Below are 20,751 nucleotides of genomic sequence, written 5' to 3' on the forward strand. Positions count from 1 at the left end.
GTTTCATCAGCCCCTCAAAATCTCCATTACCTGCTCTCACATCAAATGGTTTAACAGTATTATGGGATAAGCTGTCACAGTGAGTATACATTGGATTGGTAACAGCTTCAGGGTTTTTCTTCACTCTCTGGCAGCCACTGAATATTCTCTAATACCATTAAACTCCCTGAGGGGGAAGTATTTTTTATTTCTTTTATTTTATTATTTACTTCACCCTTTGTAATAATGCTTGTCAACTTCATCCTTGAAAAGTACAGAGAAGCTATATCTTCTTTTTTTGCCCTCGGCGATCAGAAAAGCTACTGTATGTTGCACAGCTGTAACGTGATGTTTTTTTCCACAAATCAAAAGATTAGAAACATTCAATTAGGCATTCAAGCAAAGTGCCAAACAGTGCGATCATTACTATTGTAGTGGCTTCAATGACATATGGCGTGTTTCCACTAGCTCACCTCGGGACGCCATAACCAGGGAAAACTGCCGTGCACTGATTGGTCAGAGTTAGAAACACTTAACAATTCCTTTGCTAAACATTTAGCAAAGGAAGTGTCTAAAAACGTGTGTATTTAGCAACAGCCATGCAGAAATAACTCATTATAGCTTGATATAAAGTGGTGGGCCACAGGAAATCAACTGGAGGGCCACATGTGGCCCGCGGGCTGCATTTTTGAAACCTCGTATATATGCATGTTCATATAGCATGGTATTTTGTCTGTGCCCGGGGGGGGGAGAGTGTCCCAAGGACATGGTGACAGCTTGAGGTTTATGCATGATAAGAGCATTACTGCAGCAGAACATCAGCATGAAAAGGATTTTCAACATCAAAAAAGAGATGCCCACTGAATATGTCCCGCTGAAAGCTATAATAATTATAATACTAATAATAATAATAATCCATCCCCACATGCAATAGTCTAAAAATTGCAGTCCGAACTAAATAGTAATTAAATGCAAAACATGAGGGAACCATAGATGAAATTAGAATTTTCGAACATGAGTGTCCGAAGCAAATCTAGTGACAGCAAAGCAGTATTTCACTGCTGTTGAGAGATTTAAAACAAGATTACTATTACAAAAATGTCACGTCTATCCATCCACTGTGTTAAGATATTAAACAAGACCCAAATGTTGTAAATTAGCTCTCGTGTTTTTGTTTGGCCAGGCCGAAGTCCTCTCTCACTTGCCTGAGCAGATCGGGACAGCAGACCACATCCACAGCTGTCATCGCCAGAGCTTTGGCTGTCCTCAGGGTGTACAACTGGGCCACTTCAGCTCCTAGAACAGGAAAGGGCGAGAAAAGTTAAGCTTCAACGAGCTCGTAAGAGACATGAAGTGACCTGAAAGGAGATGATTGCTGAAAAAACGTCTGATTAAAATGAAATTCCAACATCTGCTCCTGACATAAGTGCGCGGCTGTCATACCGGCTGCCTCGGTGTATTCCTCCGTGTGGTTAAGTGCTTTCGTGCCGATGTAGAAGAAAGGATGGATGCCGGGGACAATGGAGGACACGTTGCCAAAATCGGTGGAACCTGCCAGATAATGGTACACTCACTGTAATGGTTTTTTAATTTTCTTCTGCACAGACAAGAGAAAGACCCAGATTATGATTGTTTGTCTTCTACCTACCAGAGAAGGTGGCTGGTTGCTCTGGGAACTGAATTCCCAAATCCTTCCCATTACTTTCATAGAGGTTTGCCAGTGTGGCATTAGGCAGGATGTTATGGTACGCATGGTATGGATAGGTTATCTCCACCTACGAGGAAACACAACATTTTACTAAAATGCATACAACATTGTAAAGTGTTGCATTATACAATATATGAAGCCCAAACACACATTTGCACTGTGGGTTAAAACGTGCCGAAAGGAAGTGCAGATGTAGGAGAAAAGCAGCCTGAAGATAATGATGAGTTATGTAAGAGCAGCGCTGCACTTGAACATAATTACAAGAATGTGTTAGAAAAGGGCAAAGTTACATAACAGCCGAGTCGGCTCCGACGTTGCATTTCACCTCTAAACCACAAAGTTGGTTTGTTCTCGTGTCTGTTAATATTCATGCCGGGGACACAAAGTGGAATATTTTTAGTCAAGCTCACCCGGCAACCAGTTGCCATAGCAGCTGCCCGGAAGCAACCCTCTGCTTTGTTCTTGAGGTCGCACAGATCCTTAACCAGTGGCGAGCGCAAGTAAAACTCTAACTCAGAGTAGTCGGGGATAATGTTGGGCCTCACCCCTCCGTGTTTGATGATGCCTGGAAGTCAAGAAGACGCAGACAGTGATGAGACACACACAAAAGAAATGGATCTGAAAGTCAAAATTAAACAGTTACACAACGCATTCAAGTCGACACAACTTAAGTAGGTGGGTAGTTTGGTAGGAAGCTCAATGCTACACGGACAAGAAATGGATCTGAAACTCCAAACAGTTACACAACTCATTCAGGTCGACACCGCTTAAGTAGTTTAGTAGGTAGTTCTGTAGGTAGTTCGGTAGTTGGGTGGGTAGGTAGGTAGGTAAGTAGTTTGGTAGGTAGGTAAGTAGTTTGGTAGGTAAGTAGTTGGGTGGGTAGGTAGTTTGGTGGTTGTTCTGTAGGTTAGTGGTAGGTAGTAGTAGGTAGGTAGGTAGTTCTAGTTAGGAGGTGCAGTTCCAGGTAGTGAGTGTAGGGTGGCAGGCAGGCAGGCAGGCAGGCAGGTAGGTAGTTAGTGTGGTAGGTAGTTTGGAAGGTAGTTCAGGAGGTAGTTGGGTAGGTAGATAGTTCTGTAGTTAGGTAAGTAGTTCTGTAGGTAGGTGAGTTGTTTGGTTGGTAGGTAGGTAGGTAAGTAGTTAGTGTGGTAGGTAGTTTGGAAGGTAGTTCAGGAGATAGTTGGGTAGGTAGATAGTTCTGTAGTTAAGTAGGTAGGTAGGTAAGTGGTTTGGTTGGTAGGTAGGTAAGTAGTTTGGCAGGTAGTTAGTGTGGTAGGTAGTTGCAGGTAGGTATATTTCAGTAGGTAGTTGGGTAGGTAGGTAAGTAGTTTGGTAGGTTGTTCTGTAGGTAGGTAAGTGGTTTGGTTGGTTGGTAGGTAGGTAGGTAAGTAGTTGGTGTGGTAGGTAGTCCAGTAGGTAGTTGGGTAGGTAGGTAGTTCTGTAGGTAGGTAGGTAAGTAGTTCTGTAGGTAGGTGAGTTGTTTGGTTGGTAGGTAGGTAGGTAGGTAAGTAGTTAGTGTGGTAGGTAGTTTGGAAGGTAGTTCAGGAGGTAGTTGGGTAGGTAGGTAGTTCTGTAGTTCGGTAAGTAGGTAGGTAGGTAAGTGGTTTGGTTGGTAGGTAGGTAAGTAGTTTGGCAGGTGGTTAGTGTGGTAGGTAGTTCAGTAGGTAGTTGGGTAGGTAGGTGGTAGGCAGGTATTTCAGTAGGTAGTTGGGTAGGTAGGTATCTCAATGATGTGCAACACAGACAAGAAATTGATCTAAAACAGGTAGGTAGGATAAATGGATGAGGTCATGTTTTAGCACTATTTAAATTAATATACAAAAAAACAGTGTGGATAAGCGTAACACAGATATTTCTAAACGTAGCATTGTTCACTTGTAGACTGGTGATCTGTCCAGGGTAGCTTTTCACCCTATGTCAGCTGGGATTGTCCCCACCCCCCGCAACCCTCATGTGGAGGATAAAGTGGTAGAGGATGAGTGAGTGAGTGTACACTTTAGATTTAAACATGTTGCTGCTTCTCGGGTCAAGATAAAGTCAGAATTAGAGCTACTGCTCACACAGTGTGTGTCTCTACTCCTCACCATGAAGCCTCCACTCTGGTTTCAGCTGCTGCCTGAGCACAGAGACGTTGTTGTAGGCGAGAACTGCAGCATCCAAAGCGTTCACCCCCTCCCACGGGTACGCGGCAGCATGAGACGCTTTCCCGTGGTACTTCACTGACACCCTGTGTGACATCAACACGCAGGTCTGAGGGTTGTCTGCAGTATAGTGTGGTTGTGAACACGTTAAACTTACACATCGAGCGCAACACAAGGCAGGAAGGAGACATCCTGCTGAGCTGGGTGAGCCAGAAAGACGAGGTCGAGGTCAGCGAAGGCCCCCGCGTTAATCAGGTCGATCTTTCCTCCAGTAGTCTCCTCTGCAGGAGTCCCGAGAACAGTTATCTGGTATGGAGTCCTTAATTCAGTCATTTCTCATTTTGACATGTGTGTTACTGGATTCTTCAGCAATTCTAGTTTAATTACCTCAGATGGTAAGAAAAAGAAACAAGCACCAGAGGGCATTGTAAGGGTCAGATATATTCAGTCTGCCAGGTTTTGTGGTCTATTGCTCGTTCTCCTTGACTTCACAGTGACCTCTGACAGCTTGAAAACTGGTGCCATCGATCTTCTTTTCTTGGTGTAAACAAACTCTTTGCACCATAGCTTCTTTTTTTTTTTTCCACATCTGACTGTTTGAAGACAATATTTTAATATAATAAAGAACAAATTCCACTACACCTATTTTTTCCCTTTTAGAACAAAAAAGTCAACAAATGGATTAAAGAGACATTTAGCCCAAACAGCATTGTTCATATTGTGTGTGTTTGTGGCAGATTTAGATGCTTTGAAAAACAAAAAAAGGCAATAGTTCAGTTCATACTCTGTACATTTCAAACTTACACTTTAATAAGAAGCTATTATAATTAATAATGTGATATAATTGAAGTGATTACCTTTCACTCCCACTAATCACTCAATTATGTGAGTTTTATCACATGTCATTGGGAGCTCTGGTGGACCATGTATCGTCTCGTGAGGTATCGTGAGGTACCCCGCGATTCCCGCCCCTTTTTATACACTGCACCTGGAGTGTGTTATCATTTACCTTCACTGGGACAGGTAGTTCAGTCTCGTTCTCTTGTAACGCAGCTTTCAGCCCCACAGCGGCCGCAGCGCCCACCTCTGCTATCAGGTTGTGCCCGCAGGCATGACCCAAACCCGGCAGCGCGTCATACTCGCACAGGAAGCCCACGTTCAGTACCGGCTCACCCTCTCCCTCGCCGCCGCCGCCGCCGCCCGCTGGACCCCAGCTGGCCCGGAAAGCGGTCGGCAGCTTGTAGTGACTTTGGACCGTCCAGGTTTGCTCCTCCTCCTCCTGAGAGAAGAAGCGGACCAGCGTGTCGTGCGCGTATGTCTCCTCGCCGTCGAGTTCCGGACGGCTCCAGATGTCCGAGCTCAGAGTGGACAGCTCGGCTCTGAGGGCATCTATGCGCCGCTGCAGGGTGGCCTTCATCTGCTGCTTCCGGGTGTCCATTTGTCCTAATGGTCTGTGAACGCACCACACCAAATAGGTCTAGTATTAAGTATGGTGGCCTGGAAGTGCAAACCAGTATTATTTCTTTTACTTCAGGGGAAAGATTCAAATTACATCATGAATACATTTTTGTTTTGACTTATGAACAGTTCCCAAAAAGTTCCACTTGACCGGCCCCTCCCCTCCTCAGTGGCCCCCAGGTTATTTGCGTTTGAGATCCTGTTTTAGGGCAACATATCATATGTTCAAACAGTTTGTCAACTTTTTATATCACACGCCCTGTGTGTGTAAGACTCTAATCTGAGAACGTGAACATTTTTTGACAATTCTACAGCCATAAAATCAATATAAATCCAGGCTTATCCCTGAAACTGACATTTCTAAATGTCCCACACGATACCTTTAACAAAACATCGGTCCTAAAGGAAGTAGATTACATTTGAAACTTCATTTTCTTCACTCAACAAACATTGAGCAATCATAGTGAACACGATCTGGATTATAGTATTTAATATCACCTCATTTCCTCTGCAAGATGTAGTATACCATTTTTCCTTCTCTCAAACTCGGGCAGAATCGCGTCGTTTCATCACACACACAGATTTGTAAGATTACATCTTGCAAATTGAAATGGGTTTTTACAGCACCTGCTTACATTTTCAGGTTCTTCTAAGGCTTTAATTAGTTTTTGTTGAGAGGAAGCGTCAGGCACGTCTTCTGTGCTTGTGGTAATACCAAAACAGTTAAATAAATTGTGCAGGCCTATGTTCACCTCTATTTTAACCCTTGTAATTTGCCGTGGGAATAATACACAACTCCCTCTATGGACATCCTGGGGGTGTGTGTTTATAGGTCACATATTCAGGCTTTAAAAATGCATTTGTGTTGTCTTCTGGAGTGCTGTTGAGTCAAAGTTGGTGAAAATATATATTTTTTCCCATCAGATTGCAGAGGTTGCGCTTAAAAAAAGGATATAAGACACTCTATATTGCACATTCTTATAGCCTCTGTTATATACTGTACTTTTGAACATAGTAATGGAAAAACCTTCCTCTCTGTCTCACAGAACCCACAGCCATGCATTGTTTTTGAGGTTTCTTTGCTTTAACACATCCAAATAAAACATCTTAAAAAAAACATCTAAAACTGACTCCCACTGAGGTAAGGCTCGGATCGCCCTCTGCTGGATAGGATCACACACCTGCAGTCTGTAATAAAATAACTATATCAAACTGTGTCCAGCAGATTATTTTTTTACATCAAACCCAGTTGTCACAACAAATACACAGTAGTATAGAAAATATAGAATAAGAAATATGTCCCCATGCTGCTCTCTTACAAATATACAGTAGGTGATGAATGAGTGAAGTGGAAACAGGGACTCTGTTATCACACTAGAGGGACCCAGAGGGACATGCGTGGACAACAGGCTCCTCTTGCACTGTGGTCTGGAGTTGGAATGAATCAGTATTCTGCAGCTTTTCATCTTTTACCTTGACAGTTTTTCACATGATGAACAAAAGAAGAAGGAATTTCAAAGGTAACCTTGGTGATTATATAAAGGCTGTTTTATATATGTTTTATTTTATTTATTTATTTATTTCCCCTATTGCCTGTAGCTATTCAGTTGACTACACACATGCGGCAAACAATGCGTTTCCCTCACTGTGGATGAACTGTGACGTGGCCCTGAAAAACAAGGTCAATTAGTGCTGAATGAATAAAGACAAAGCTCCGCAGCTGTCACACACCCAGTGTGTGTGTGTGTGTGTGTGTGTGTGTGTGTGAGTGAGAGCAGGTGTACATGTATGTGTTTTGTGTCTGTATTTTAGTTGGGGGGTTAATTGGGGGCGGTTGTCACAGGAGGAGACATGTTGAACAGCCGACACTAACGCTGCCTCCTGACATGTCCTGTCTGTCAGCTTGCCTTTACGCCCCACTGATGATGCTGACACAATGACACTCTCCACAGTGTATCAATTAAGTGACATCAAATGTGTCGCCCCATTGTCTTACGCGGGAGATTTGCCTCACGGGAGCATGTGCATAATTTCACATGATTACACATGTGTTTGGCCTCACTTGTTGGCCCGTGCCTCCACAAACAAACCAAAAAAATAAACACAATAATGGGTTAAATACCCATGATTGGAGTATTAGAATAATTAATTGGAATAAACTCGTAAAATACAAGAATAAACTTGTAATATTACGAGAATAAACTTTTAATATTAAAAAAAGCTGATATTACGAGAATAAAATCGGAATATTAGGAGAATAAAGTCGTAAATTACGAGAAGAAGTCATAATATTTTGAAAATAAACTCATAATTTAAAAAAAGTTGCAATGTTAAGAAAAAGTTGGAAACTGCTTGAATATTAAGAGAATAAAGTCGTAAAATTACAAGAATAAAGTCGTAAATTATGAGAATAAAGTCGTAAATTATGAGAATGAAGTCATAAATCACGAGAATAAAGTCGTAAATTATGAGAATAAAGTCGTAAATTACAAGAATGAAGTCATAAACTACGAGGATGAAGTCATAAATTATGAGAATAAAGTCGTAAATTAGGAGAATAAAGTCGTAAATTACGATAATAAAGTTGTAATATTATGATAATAAAGTCGTAAATTACAAGAATGAAGTCGTAAACTACAAGGATGAAGTCATAAATGATGAGAATAAAGTCGTAAATTAGGAGAATAAAGTCGTAAATTACGATAATAAAGTTGTAATATTATGATAATAAAGTCGTAAATTACAAGAATGAAGTCGTAAATTATGAGAACAAAGTCATAAATTACGAGAATAAAGTCGGAATATTATGAGAATAAAGTCATAATATTATGAGAATACAGTCCTAATATTATTATAATATTTTGTGAATTTATATTTGGGCTTCATAAATAAGGAAATAATTGATCTTTTTGTCACATCAGCACCACATTATCATCAGCAAAGAAAGAAGCACGCAGAGAAAATCATCTCTTTTGTGGAGGAGGAAATGAGCATACATTTTAATATTAAATTAAATAATGATACAAAATCTCGTAATATTAAGACTTTATTCTCGAAAGATGAAATCCTCTGTTCTTTGTTGTCGTATGAACAGGCAGTGCATGTCATCTTAATAAAAACCATTTCAGCTGCAGAGAAGGATCATGACATATTCTGAATGATGCTGCAAAGAGAAACCTCCCCCGACACACTGAGCACATGATACATGTAGGATAGCATGTGCTGAATATTTCAGGCAGCATAGATATTTTACACCGAGCCGGTGCTCGTCGCACAGAGTGGGAGAAATGCATGACTTATGATATATATATATACATGCAGGCAGCAGCAGGACGCCCCACAGGAAGCCTGGCTTGACAGTTACAATGAATGGACGAGCCTCTGATGACAGCATGTCTCTGAGACGGGAGATGGGGGGAAAAACAATGAATAATGCCTGTGTGTTTGTGCATTTGTGTAAACTGAGAGTGTGATCCACATATGAATGTGTCTCTGCCTCTGCTACAGCTTTAACCCTTTAACACCTAAGCCTCAAAATGTCTTTCTGGACTTTTTTGCTTATTTTAACCATAAAAGGGCCAGAAAATGATCCTGTGACTAAGTGCTTTTGAACCATTTTTTTCCCAGAATAACTTCCAATATCTGGCAGTTGTTTACAATCTACTACATGGTTAAAAAAAGTGCATTATCAATTTAAAATGTTTCCCGAAAATGTCACAAATTGTCATAATAATACAAAATATCTTACTACTGTTGCAAAAAAGATTGTGGTAATGTTACAAAATATCTTACTACGTCACAAAGCATTATTTACGTTTCCGAAAAAGGTCACAAAATGTCGTACAATTCACTGCATGTTAAAATAGAGAATTAATTAATTTAAAATGAAGAAAAAACACTAGTTGTACACGAACACTACATTTGTATACAGTATACCACATATTTAAAATAACATTTGTTTGGTGACAATGATGCTGATTTGCTGGCTTCCTGCAACAGCGTGAGTGAAATTACCGTAATAACCACACAGTTTAACGTGCCAATATTCAGCTTTCAGAAACAGTAAGACTTTTTCCGATCTGCAATACGCTCGGTGTCAAAGGGTTCAAATATGGAATCCCCATATTGGTCCAAGAACATCAGGAATTATATATAAAATGTCACATATGTCAAACCGTATTATCTTTTATCAAAATTTCATCTTAAACTGTGAGTATTTTTTGATGTTTTTAATCCTTCATTTTTCATGGTACTTCTCTTTTCCCGTCTTAATAATCATCTTACTCGCGAACCGCAACTCATTGTCCGTCCTGACAAGCTGTTGATGAGCTTTGATTTTTAAACATGAGATTCAAGACGGCTAAAGGAAACTGACAAGTGTATCTGTCGTTCACGCTTGCTCCGTCCTGTCAGCGTCACTGAAACACAAAATACCTCCGGAAATTCAGCCTGCGATGTTTGAAATTGCACGGGAAGCTGTCTCGTAGAATATATCCCTGAGGCCTCGCGAGCGTGTCCATGTGTGCTTGTATTTGTTACCTCTTCAGGACACTTTCTGGCATAAACATTGACTTTGTCGGGACCAGTAGTCGTCATGGAGACCCAAACCGGGTCCTTGTGAGGCAGAATCTCAATTCAGGGGAACTGTTTAAGAGTTAGGGGCTAAGATTTGAGACTGGTTATGGTTAAGATTATTCTTTATGCTGTTCAAATGAATCATTGTCTTGTGAAGACTAGCTGTACAAACCTGTGTGTGTGTGTGTGTGTTGACAGTTCCGTTTCCGTCATTACTGTCACACCAGTGCCCACAATGTGCTGCTGCTGTGTTCGCCAAGCTGGAATACATTAACACCTCAGTTTATCAAGTCCTGATGCACCTTCAGGGGCTGGAGAGGAAGTGGGAAAAACATTTGTTCATGTTTTTCTGACGTACGATCGATCGTGACTGAATTTAGCTTCACTCTTGTCTCTGCAGCAACAAAATCAAAAAAGAATATTCAATTTAAAACATGTAAATTGTGGTAAAATTGTCCATTCTGTTTGTATTTTGATGTGTTGAATATTGTATTCATCTAAAATGTTGTTTTTTTTAAAAAACAACATTAGATTTTTTTGTGGTCTGTTTTTACAAGATTTTTTTGCTTGTTCCTCAACGCTTCTGTAGACAAGAAGCTCCAGGACAATCATGCAGCCCTCCTGTCCAGTCGGATCCAGTATTTTTCACAATCTCCTGATTGTTTCCTGTGTCACGACGTAGCCATCATTTAATATCCATGAAACATACCATATTTTATTCAAACGATATTGAAGAAACACTGCAATCTCCAGCACATCCGAGTGTTCTTTCCTTCCGAGGTGCCTGTCGACAAACTGATAACAACTTAATATTATTTAAAGAGAGGATAATCTTCCAATACACAGTAAAACTGGATTGAACAAGAACAACTGGCATCTTTGCTTTCAATTCAGCGATCAAGACGGGGAGCTTCACCGCTTCAATCTCATTCACTCAGAAAAACTGAAATTGAAATTGTTTGCATTGTTCGTGTGTGTACAAATGAAATAAGCTGCTATTGTAGAGCAAAAAAGGTTCCGAACTTAATGGACAATTTTGGAAAAGTGACAATACACAGTGCCGTGTATGTCAACCAAACATCAAGGCAATGGCTGAAAATGTCTCAGCACGCCACAAAAGCTAACATCACTCTTTCTTTTTCCCCCTTTTATCTTAAGTCTTAAGTCCCATTTTTCGACAGCTGCCCTCGCCGCTTCAGAGGGAGCCCCCGCCGCAGCGGTGGCCTTTCATAGTTTGACAGCGCTGAAAAGGCTGCTGTCTCCCCAAATAACATCAGCCTTTGTGGGCAGCGCGGTGAACAGTGGGAGTACGAGTCATCCCTCGACCCTCAGACGAACCAGTCAGCAGGGCGTGTGCAAAGTGGAGCCGAGAGTGCAGCTTTGAAAAATGTTATATGCTACATACAAATACATGACTTTACTTGAAATGATATACTTATTTCTTAACGAGGTAGGAGCCGATATGATACTGGTCAGAATCACTGGATCAGATATCGGACAGATAAAAATGTAAAATCAGATATGATCCAAAACTCCTACCTATCACATGCTTCAGTCAGAACGTTCAACTTCAGGGTGAGGGTTTGATTCCCGGCTCCGCTAGTCTACATGCCGATGTGTCTTTGGGCAAGACACTTAACCCCACGTTGCTCCTGACTGCAGCGTGTGAATGGGTATGAAAGATGAGCAATAGGAATTTGCTGTGTGAATGTATCAATAAAGTTATTATGTTTAAAAGTTGACTGATTCTGGATTTAGTGCAGCCGATAATTGATGCTGATGGGTTTTTTTAGCCCATACATTTAGCCAATGTGATAAAATGTAACTGTTATGATAATGATAACAAATAATACTATATGCATGTTCAATAAAATGAATGTATAAAGTTTTCCTAATAGACTTCTGTTAAAAAATGCTACATAATATGTTTCTCTATTTCTCTACTTCTAGTTATGTTATTATTGATCATTTACATAAATACAGGCCGTTTCTGTGCAGTTTATTACTGTTTTTTAAAGGATTTTATCAGTCTTGTATAAAGAAAATGACTTGAGTAGAAGTTGAAGTCACGTTTTTGTAATATTACTTATGTAAACGTCTAAAAAAGTACATGACATTTACTGTACTTAGGTATCAAAAGTCATTTTATGATACAAAATGTACTTCAGTTTTTGAAGTAAAAGTATGAGTGGTCATCAAAACTCGAAAAGTGTGACCACTGACCAATATTTGTTGAATATACACAATACACAAATGCGTTCTTTACAGCTTCATAGTTTAAAAAGGTCTAAAATGACTGTATCGGTATCGGCCGTGCCATCTCTACGTTTTTTACACTAGTCACTGAGAAGAAGGTGTAATTAAAAAACCTTCACAGAAGCATGTTACTGCAACATATCCTGGGTTTCATACGACCTATGTATGGCATTAGTACTTGACACACTCTGCACTTAATTTGTCGTCTGCAAAAAATTCCCTCGTCGGCTTCCTGGGGGGCAGGATTAGTTTCAGTTTGTCGCTCCAGAGGAGGGAATCAACACCTCCCCTCTCCTCTCTTCTCCTCTCTTCAGAGGAACCCCCAGCTCTGATAATTGCCACGAGCAGAAAGAGTTTAAATAAAACATGGACCGTGATGCTGGTGCGACTGAGGGGCCCAAATGTCTGCAGGGAGGACAGAGATCAAGCACGGATCAGTGTTTCTCTCTCCTGTCTACTCAACCTTTAAAAGGGACAGTCTGACAGTCTGGCCCTCATCATACCTGATACATAAGCGTATATATATTATATAAACGAGTGTCACTATGTCAATGTCATATTTATTTATAAAGCATGTTTAAAACAACCACAGTTGACAATGAATTAAATGGATTAAGTGAAAAGCCAAAGAGAAGAAGTGAGTGACATAATAATAATAAGAATAATAATAAGAATATTGTAATTGCATGTGCTCATCTGGATAGAGAGGAAGACTTTTTGTGTTTTTGGATTTTGATTTCTAGAATACTTTATCCTTTTTTCATGCATCTTGTTAAAGATTTATGCCAGGTTGTGCATTTTTGACCGCTCCAAATTTTTATTTGTAGTCTATTGTAAACAGTGTTAATGAAAAAATACTCACAGAAGCACACCTACGCACAAAAATGTCCCCACTGAAACGCGTTCAAATCAGTATTTTTTGATGCATCGTGACAAAAACTTAAGGCAATTTAAGGGATAAAAAAATATTTCATATTTAATATTACTGTTGTAAATAAAAAAAATATTTATACAACTTTTATAGCTTAATTTCTTCATTATGAGCACATTTTGTTCACGTCAACATGAGTATTTTATGAAATATGACATAAATACACAAATGTTTCTGTTAATCTTTCACATAATTTGCCAGGCTGCAACAATCAAAGCAAAAATATTGTGGGTTTTTAGAGCATAAAATGAAGGTGCATCATGACAAAAATCTTCATTAATATTCTATATGTATTTTGTATTGCATGCATTTTTTATGAGCGCATTTTGGTGTTCTAAGTGTGTTAACGTGAGTATTTTATGAAATATGCATGCATTTTGCATGAAGTATATTGAAAATAATCAATTTATTGTGTTTTTTTGTGACCATAAAATTAACGTACATCAAGACAACAAATGGGCAATTTAAGGGTTAATATTTTACATGTATGGAAAGGACCTTTTTGGTGCTCTAGATGTGTTAACGTAACCTTTTTGGAGGCACATCTAAGGGTTAAGTATAGGGGAATTTGCAGGTGTTTAAATTGAAATTTTGTCTGTCCAACAGAAAAATACTCAGCCTTCTTTAGGGTAACATGAACGTATTGACCCAGGTTATTAATGACACAGTTGCCATTACATTAACTGCAATCATTTTGTACCTAAATACCTTAAATCTTACAGGCTACAAACATCTATGCGCATTCAACAAAGCACGCCACAGTGTTTGGACTTCACTCTGTGTCTCTCAACCTGGAGTCGGCCAGCATGTCAGGGAGAAAAGCTCAAGTGTTAATTGGAAGTTCTCCCGTGGGAACTCGTAGGCGTCGTCCTCGTCCTCTGTGTTTATCGGCTAACGGGATTGTCATGGTTCTCTCAGATCCATTGCTGAACCCTGAATAATGAACATACTTAATACCCACCCCACCCCCAAACTCTTGTGACCTGTTGTGCATAAATAACACTTAAACAATAAAAACGCTGATGCAACTGGATTAATTGTACAACAAATGGAGTGTTGTGTTTGGCTGCTGACGCTCCCGATTTCAGTTGTTTTCGTAAAATGTTTGCGTGTAAGAAAAAAAAGAAAGCTGAAAAAGCAATGCCAAATAATAACAACAATAATAACAATTTAGACAAAGTTTTGCTTTTGATGTGACAAATTGTTGTGTGTTTTACGTCTTTACGACAAACGTCATGCAAAGTTTCAAGAGTTTTTATGCGTTTTTATGCGCTAACCCCTCAAAAATAGCCGCAAAGCCACGGAATAATAATAATCTGAAGGATAACAATAGGTTCCTATAGCCGTTTCTGCCCCTAGCGTTCATGCTCGGGCCCTAATAACAATAGAGCACAATAAATACACAACGGAATAATTAGGGATACACAATGCTATCGGCGTGATATCACAAATGTTGGTGAACACAATGACACAAAGAATTAATGAATGAACATGTAATTATTACTTTGGAGATATGAAATTTGTAATCAACCAAAAGCAGGAAGCACTTTTCACAAAAGGCTGTGTGTGTGTGTGTGTGTGTGTGTGTGTCTGACACTGCTGCTGCTGTGAGAGGCGTCCTGTGGTGAGAGAGCCTGTCCTCACATCCTGTGTGTGAAGACGGGAACACAAACCAAAAGGCTGTTGAATGAGACTTAGTGGTGAATGAAGAGTACGAGCTGGAAATAACGTCAACATTTTGCCACATTTAGCTCCAAACAATGTTCAAATAAGTGCTGTGAACCTAATTGTTATATATTAAATCTAAATATTAAATGTTAAACATAAATGCAAAATATAAATATAAATGTCAAATGTCCTTGTAATATCTACACCCTATTTCTGGCTCCTTCCAAGATAGCAAGAAACTTGGGTGTCATGATTGACCTTGTCCAGATCATGTTGCCTCTGTCGTGCACTCATGTCACGTTGCCATACTCAATATAAGAAGAATCAGGCCGTACCTAACCCAACAGGATACCCAGCTCCTGCTAACAGGCCTCCCGACCTGCGCTGTGAGCCTGCTACAGATGGTCCAGAACGCGGCGGCTGCGGCAAGTCTGGTCTTCAATCAGCCTAAAAGGACACATGTCACCCTTCCTTTCAATGCGCTCAACTGGCTACCGTTAGCCGCCCGCATCAAATTCAAATCACTGATCACTGCTCCCAACCTACTTAAATGCTCTCTGAAAGGCTTATGTTAGCCCTCGACTACTCCGTTCGTCAAAGGATTGTCGCAACACCCCGCACAACACAATCCAGACTCAATGACCTACCGAGCGCTACCCTGTCTATCGTCAAGAAGCTCTTGAAGACCCAGCTCTTGTAAGAGCATCTTCTGTCCTACCGCTTCTCCTTCTGCACTTGTCTCCTTCTACGATTTGTCAGCCCACTGTGTTAAAGGGTTAAACCGAAATCCCTCTGGCAGTCGATACGATCCAAAGTTGCCACAAATAAAATCACTATTTTTGCTGCTAAAAAACTAAATGATAATGACATCGACGTTAGCTCCGTTAAGCAGATGGCTCTTTAGGCGCTAGTCACACACCTCAGGGAGACGGGAGGAGAAATAAATTGCCACTAATGCGTTTATAGCGGCGCATTAAGGATTTCACATGACTTTCATTCTCTAATGATTATGGTCAAAACCTGTCAGCTGTAATAATATAATATTTGTCCGCCTGTCCCGAGATCCCACAGCTCATATATCACCGAGATAATTGAAACACCTCAGACCTCACACTGTGCTTTCACACACACACACACACACACACACAGATACTTCACGTTCAGTGATTGTGAAACAGCAATAATCTGGGATGGATTGGATAATGTGCTGATTGCATTGTGGGAACAGGTGTTGCCCGCGTGACACGTCATTAATCAATCCAAACTTAACAATGAACTCCTGACTCTGGCGGTCGTGACATTTGACCTCGTCCCCTGAACGCACATCTGAAAGAGGTGAAGTAACGAGAGGCCAGAGCGGCTACAGAAGCACCACACTACGGTTTTGTTGTTTTGTGTGAGTGAGGAAATCCAGTGGACAAATCTTAACCTTATGTTACACATCTTGATTGTTTAAAATATAGACTGAATAGGGGCTATTATTCTCTGCTGCTGCTTGTATAAACGACATTGTAGTTCTATAAACATGTCATCACTGACTCTGATACAACTGTATCTGAATCTGCTCCTGGCCTCTTCTCTTTTGTCTCTACCTCACCTCCCTCTTGTCCTTTCTCTGCCCCCCTTTCTGTCCGCCACCTCTCCTCTGTCCTGCATTTTTCCTTTCACCACAACCTGTCTCGGCACATGGCCGCACATCTTTGAGTCTGGTTCAGTCAGAGATTGTGATGCCTAGTGTTTGTTCATCGTGTGACTTGTTGGGTTTCTCTGTGCTCTATAATGCTGTCTATGTACAGACCCTTGAGATGTCGTGAATACAAATAAAATTGAATTGAATTCTCTGTATGAACACAGCATAAAACATGCAGGAAAGGGCTCTAAAATGTTCTATAGTAATGTTCCTTTCACTTTAATTTGTGTTTTTCTTGTATATTTTTTTCATTTCCAAGAATTTCAATGAGCGCCCAGCAAAGGGCTAAGCAGTAAGTCTTTGTGACGTTGGGTACGAACCCTTTAATTAAACCACAAGTATTCAAGTATTGAATGCAAACAAAACAACGTGGAGTTAATGAAAGCTCCGGAGAGTGTTTTTTACAAAGCATTAGAAGAAAACAGAGGTGACATTGCATAGAAAAGCTTTAGCTAGAACAACAAATTACACCAAAGGGGCTTTAATGCTGCACACCAGGCTCTGCTGAATGCAGAATAAAGGTAGGAGGAGAGAAAGCAAGAAACTATCAAGGCTCAAATGATGACAATCCCGACACATTGATTGGTCCAAACAATAACAACGCGAGTGTGCATATTTTGTTCCGCTTGAGAGTTTCTGCACATCTTTAATGTCGTAATCATGACCTTGAATAGTTTCGGCACCTCAGAGTCTCCATGGTGATTCACCACACGTACTGAGACCTTCACGTCCACAGCAGCTTTGAAAAGGGAAAGAGCTTCAATGTTATTTGTTTAATAACGTGGATATATACAGTAGTTGTAGGCTATGTGTGGATAGTAGAGTGACTACAGGTTCATCACTTCAAGAACAAATGAAGGAGCAATTTCTTTTCTAATCACAGACTGATCCTCAGTAATAAATCCACTTATGTGTAAGCCAAAAGTCAGTAAAACCACAAGCTGTGAGTTGATAAAAAATTGTGCACTGGGGGATGTTTTGAGGTGTCGAGTGAAGGAATGACGCCGTGTGCGTTAAGTTCAGCAGGATGGCTGGCGGCCGGCTGCCAGCAGGGTTGTTTATCCTCTGCAGCCATCGATCTATTTTCCAGGCCAGATGGCTGTGATTACTTTAGGAGGGGAGATGTGAGCTCAATCTGACAAGGATTACAATCAAATCTGTCCTCACGTGCTATTAAAAATCGAAAATCGACTTCTTCCGTTTAGGCAGCCGCCGTGTTTTTGGTCAGAGTCGGATCGTGGTCCACAAGATTTACCTAAGGAGCCAGTGAAATAAAAAGCACAAACAGGCATTCATCTTCTGCCGCTTTATCCTCCCCATGAGGGTCGCGACAGGTCGCCAGTCCCATCACAGGGCCACACAGATACAAGCAAATATCTACTCTCACACCTATAGTCAATGTAGGTCAAGTAGAAGTGTGGAAAAACTTGCCAACAGCCACATTTGAAATAGTCTATGCGGAAACTAGTTGGGTGCTTTTCCACTGAGCCGACACGATGCGTGCCGGCCACCGATCGCTCAGAGCGTGTCTGACGAAAAGATCCAGAGGGAGAGAGCTGGATGGAGCCACCCGGAATAAAAAGGTGTACCAGGAGGTCTCGGGAAAGGGTCTGGAAACATTAAAAACACTACTGAATGACAACCGGGACATTAAAGAGCATTCATTCCCAAACGTTTCCCTTTTTTTTTGCAGTGCTGTCGCTAAATAAACCAGACTCCTCTGTTAAATTATTGAGATTTTAGATATTTCTTTTGCTAAATGTTGGAGATTAACGCAAGTGTTCAGGATTTTTAACCAACTTTAAGGGTTGTGGTTAAGGGTTATGTGCAATACACCTATGGGCTCATTTATGTATTTATGCATGTCGCATTGTGTTTTTAATATAGTATTTTCTCTTCCACATGCCAGTTTCCTCATGCACTTTGGATTTGTGTTTTTTATCTGTAATATTTCACTATCCATTTATTAGTTGATAATTCATTTTTTTCCTGCTCTGCATAACCATTATTTCTTGGAAAAAAAACCAAATCAAAATTCAATATAAAAACGTGTGCACTGCTTTAAAACAGCGCTGACAATTTCATGCATTGGTACTTTGTTCTGGTCGAGCAGATTATTTGCAGAAGTGGGGCTAATATAAGCCTCTGTTTGTGCTTAAATCAAACATCATTACATGAATAGATTAAAGGATTCTCACTTAAATGACTTGTGTTATAACCAGACACATTATAATGTCTGGTACAAAGATGGGAGACTAATAGAAACATCAAGAGAGAACGTTTGTAATTTAATGAGGCAATTTTGGTTTCATTCTCTTAACACTGTCCAACAACTGTCAGCGCTTAATGCTTCATCTGCTGCAAATGCTTTGCCATTATTCACAATGTCAGACAAACGGAGTCAAACTGCTCTTCGCTGCTCACCACAAGTGCATTCAGATTAATGGCGTGTTTCAGCAAGAAGGCATCGCTGCAAACACAGCAAAACCAGGTTTTTCGGTCTTTGCAGCATTTGCATATCTCTCAAAACACATCTCTGAGCAGGAAAACCACAGAAAAACAAATCCCATTCCTATTTCAGACAGAAACAAAAATGACAACTAATTTGTGGCGACATCTCTTCATCCTGTGATATACAGCACTAAAAGCTGACACACAAACTGTGTTTCTGTAATGTGATGTGAGAGCACTCTGGATGCATCTGCCAGTAATGGGGGAACAAACATGATGGAGTGAGCAGAATGAGAATGGATAAGTGGTTTGGTGGCAATGAAATGTTTTCATGGAGGCAAAAATGTAGGAATCATGATTTAACTGAGAAACTTTCACACGCAACTGTGACGGAGAGACACTCTATATGTGTATTGTGTTATCTATATATAGTCGTACTGAGTTTAGTTTCCTTTTGTTCATAGATAGACAGACAGGTTAGTTGGACAGGGGCCGACAGACAGACAGGTAGGTTAGATGGACGGGTGGACAGACAGGCGGGCAGACAGATGGATGGCAGGCAGACAGACAGGTTAGTTGGACAGAGTAGGTTAGATGGGCAGGCAGGTTAGATGGGCAGACAGGCGGGTGGACAGATGGACGGCAGACAAGTGGGCAGACAGATGGACGGCAGACAGGCAGGCAGGCAGACAGACAAACAGACAGGTTAGTTGGTCAGACAGACAGACAGACAGACAGGTTAGTTGGTCGGACGGGCAGGCAGACAGACAGGTTAGTTGGACCGACGGATGGACAGGCGGGTAGGTTAGTTGGGCCCGGTCGGGCAGATGGACAGACAGACAGGTTAGACGGGCAGGCAGACAGACAGACAGACAGGTTAGGCGGATGGACAGACAGACGGGACGGACAGACAGGCTAGTTGGATGGACAGACAGGTAGGTTAGATGGACGGTCAGGCAGATGGACAGACAGACAGGTTAGATGGACGGCGGACAGACAGGTTAGTTGGACAGACGGATGGACAGACAGGTGGGTTAGTTGGACGGTCGGGCAGACGGACAGACAGGTTGGACGGACGGACAGACAGGTAGTTTGGATGGACAGATGGGCGACAGACTGTGGAGGAGTGTAAGCACAGGTGTAAACCGTACTGTAATTATAAAATGTGTGTTAGAAACAAAGACACGAGCAGACAGAAGTGGGTCATGTGATTACAGCCGGTGTTCAGGCAGTCAGGTCAGTTTAAGTCTCCTGTCAGTGTGTGGAGCTCTGCAGCCGCGTGCACATCCTCTGAATTATACTCTGACGGTGAAAAGTGATTCCACTTGGTACACGTTGTACCTGTGTAGACCTGGACTTTCATGAGTGTAATCTTTAGTCATGAAGGCGACCTCTCCAGAGGTCAGACGCACATTATTCTTCTAAGCTGCACACAGCTGCCTGAGAAATCCATCTGTGCCTGTGGCATTTACTGTGCACCGTGTTTCCACGAGGGAAAGTTCACTGAACCAGAGGCTAAGTCTGTGTGATCACTGTGTTCTACAGAGTCGAAAAACAGCTCTTTATAAATCCAAATGGTGCGTGAAGGGGATTCTGCCCACTGACTATTACGCTGTTCCTCTGTCTGTTCCACACTGAGAAAATCAACCGTTTCTTCACCGCTAATTAATGCCAATCAACGTACTTTATTTATCATCGGTCAAAGACGTGCATTAGATCAGGGGTGTCAAACTCAAATGACCTGGGAGCCGGTGCGCATCTAGGCTGGTCAAGAGGGGGCCAAAAACAGCTGTTCAGTAGCCGTCGGGATATGTGCAGAAGAGTCATTTTAAGCTCATATCTCATGTAAAAATTAAATAGAAAAAAAACTAAACTAAAATAAATAACACAATATTCC

At 41.0% G+C, this 20,751-nt stretch overlaps 1 protein-coding gene across 3 annotated transcripts in view; it reads right to left on the bottom strand.

Annotated features, from left to right (window-relative positions):
- LOC122783018 (peptidase M20 domain-containing protein 2-like) overlaps positions 1-20,751 on the bottom strand; it is a 44,586-nt gene that overhangs the window by 12,062 nt on the left and 11,773 nt on the right. For 2 of the 3 annotated variants that reach the window (XM_044047649.1, XM_044047650.1), the window contains exons 3-9: positions 4,835-5,276; positions 3,983-4,131; positions 3,769-3,911; positions 2,098-2,252; positions 1,628-1,754; positions 1,423-1,530; positions 1,185-1,275 (exon numbers count right to left, since the gene is read on the bottom strand). In XM_044047649.1, coding sequence (XP_043903584.1) covers positions 1,185-1,275; positions 1,423-1,530; positions 1,628-1,754; positions 2,098-2,252; positions 3,769-3,911; positions 3,983-4,131; positions 4,835-5,263 — 1,202 coding nt within the window. In that variant the 5' untranslated portion in view covers positions 5,264-5,276. Of the gene's footprint in view, positions 1-167; positions 1,276-1,422; positions 1,531-1,627; positions 1,755-2,097; positions 2,253-3,768; positions 3,912-3,982; positions 4,132-4,834; positions 5,277-20,751 lie in introns of those variants that run through there. The other variant, XM_044047651.1, reaches the window with a different exon arrangement.

This window comes from Solea senegalensis, linkage group LG16, assembly GCF_019176455.1.
Source record: "Solea senegalensis isolate Sse05_10M linkage group LG16, IFAPA_SoseM_1, whole genome shotgun sequence".
Taxonomy (NCBI): Eukaryota; Metazoa; Chordata; class Actinopteri; order Pleuronectiformes; family Soleidae; genus Solea; species Solea senegalensis.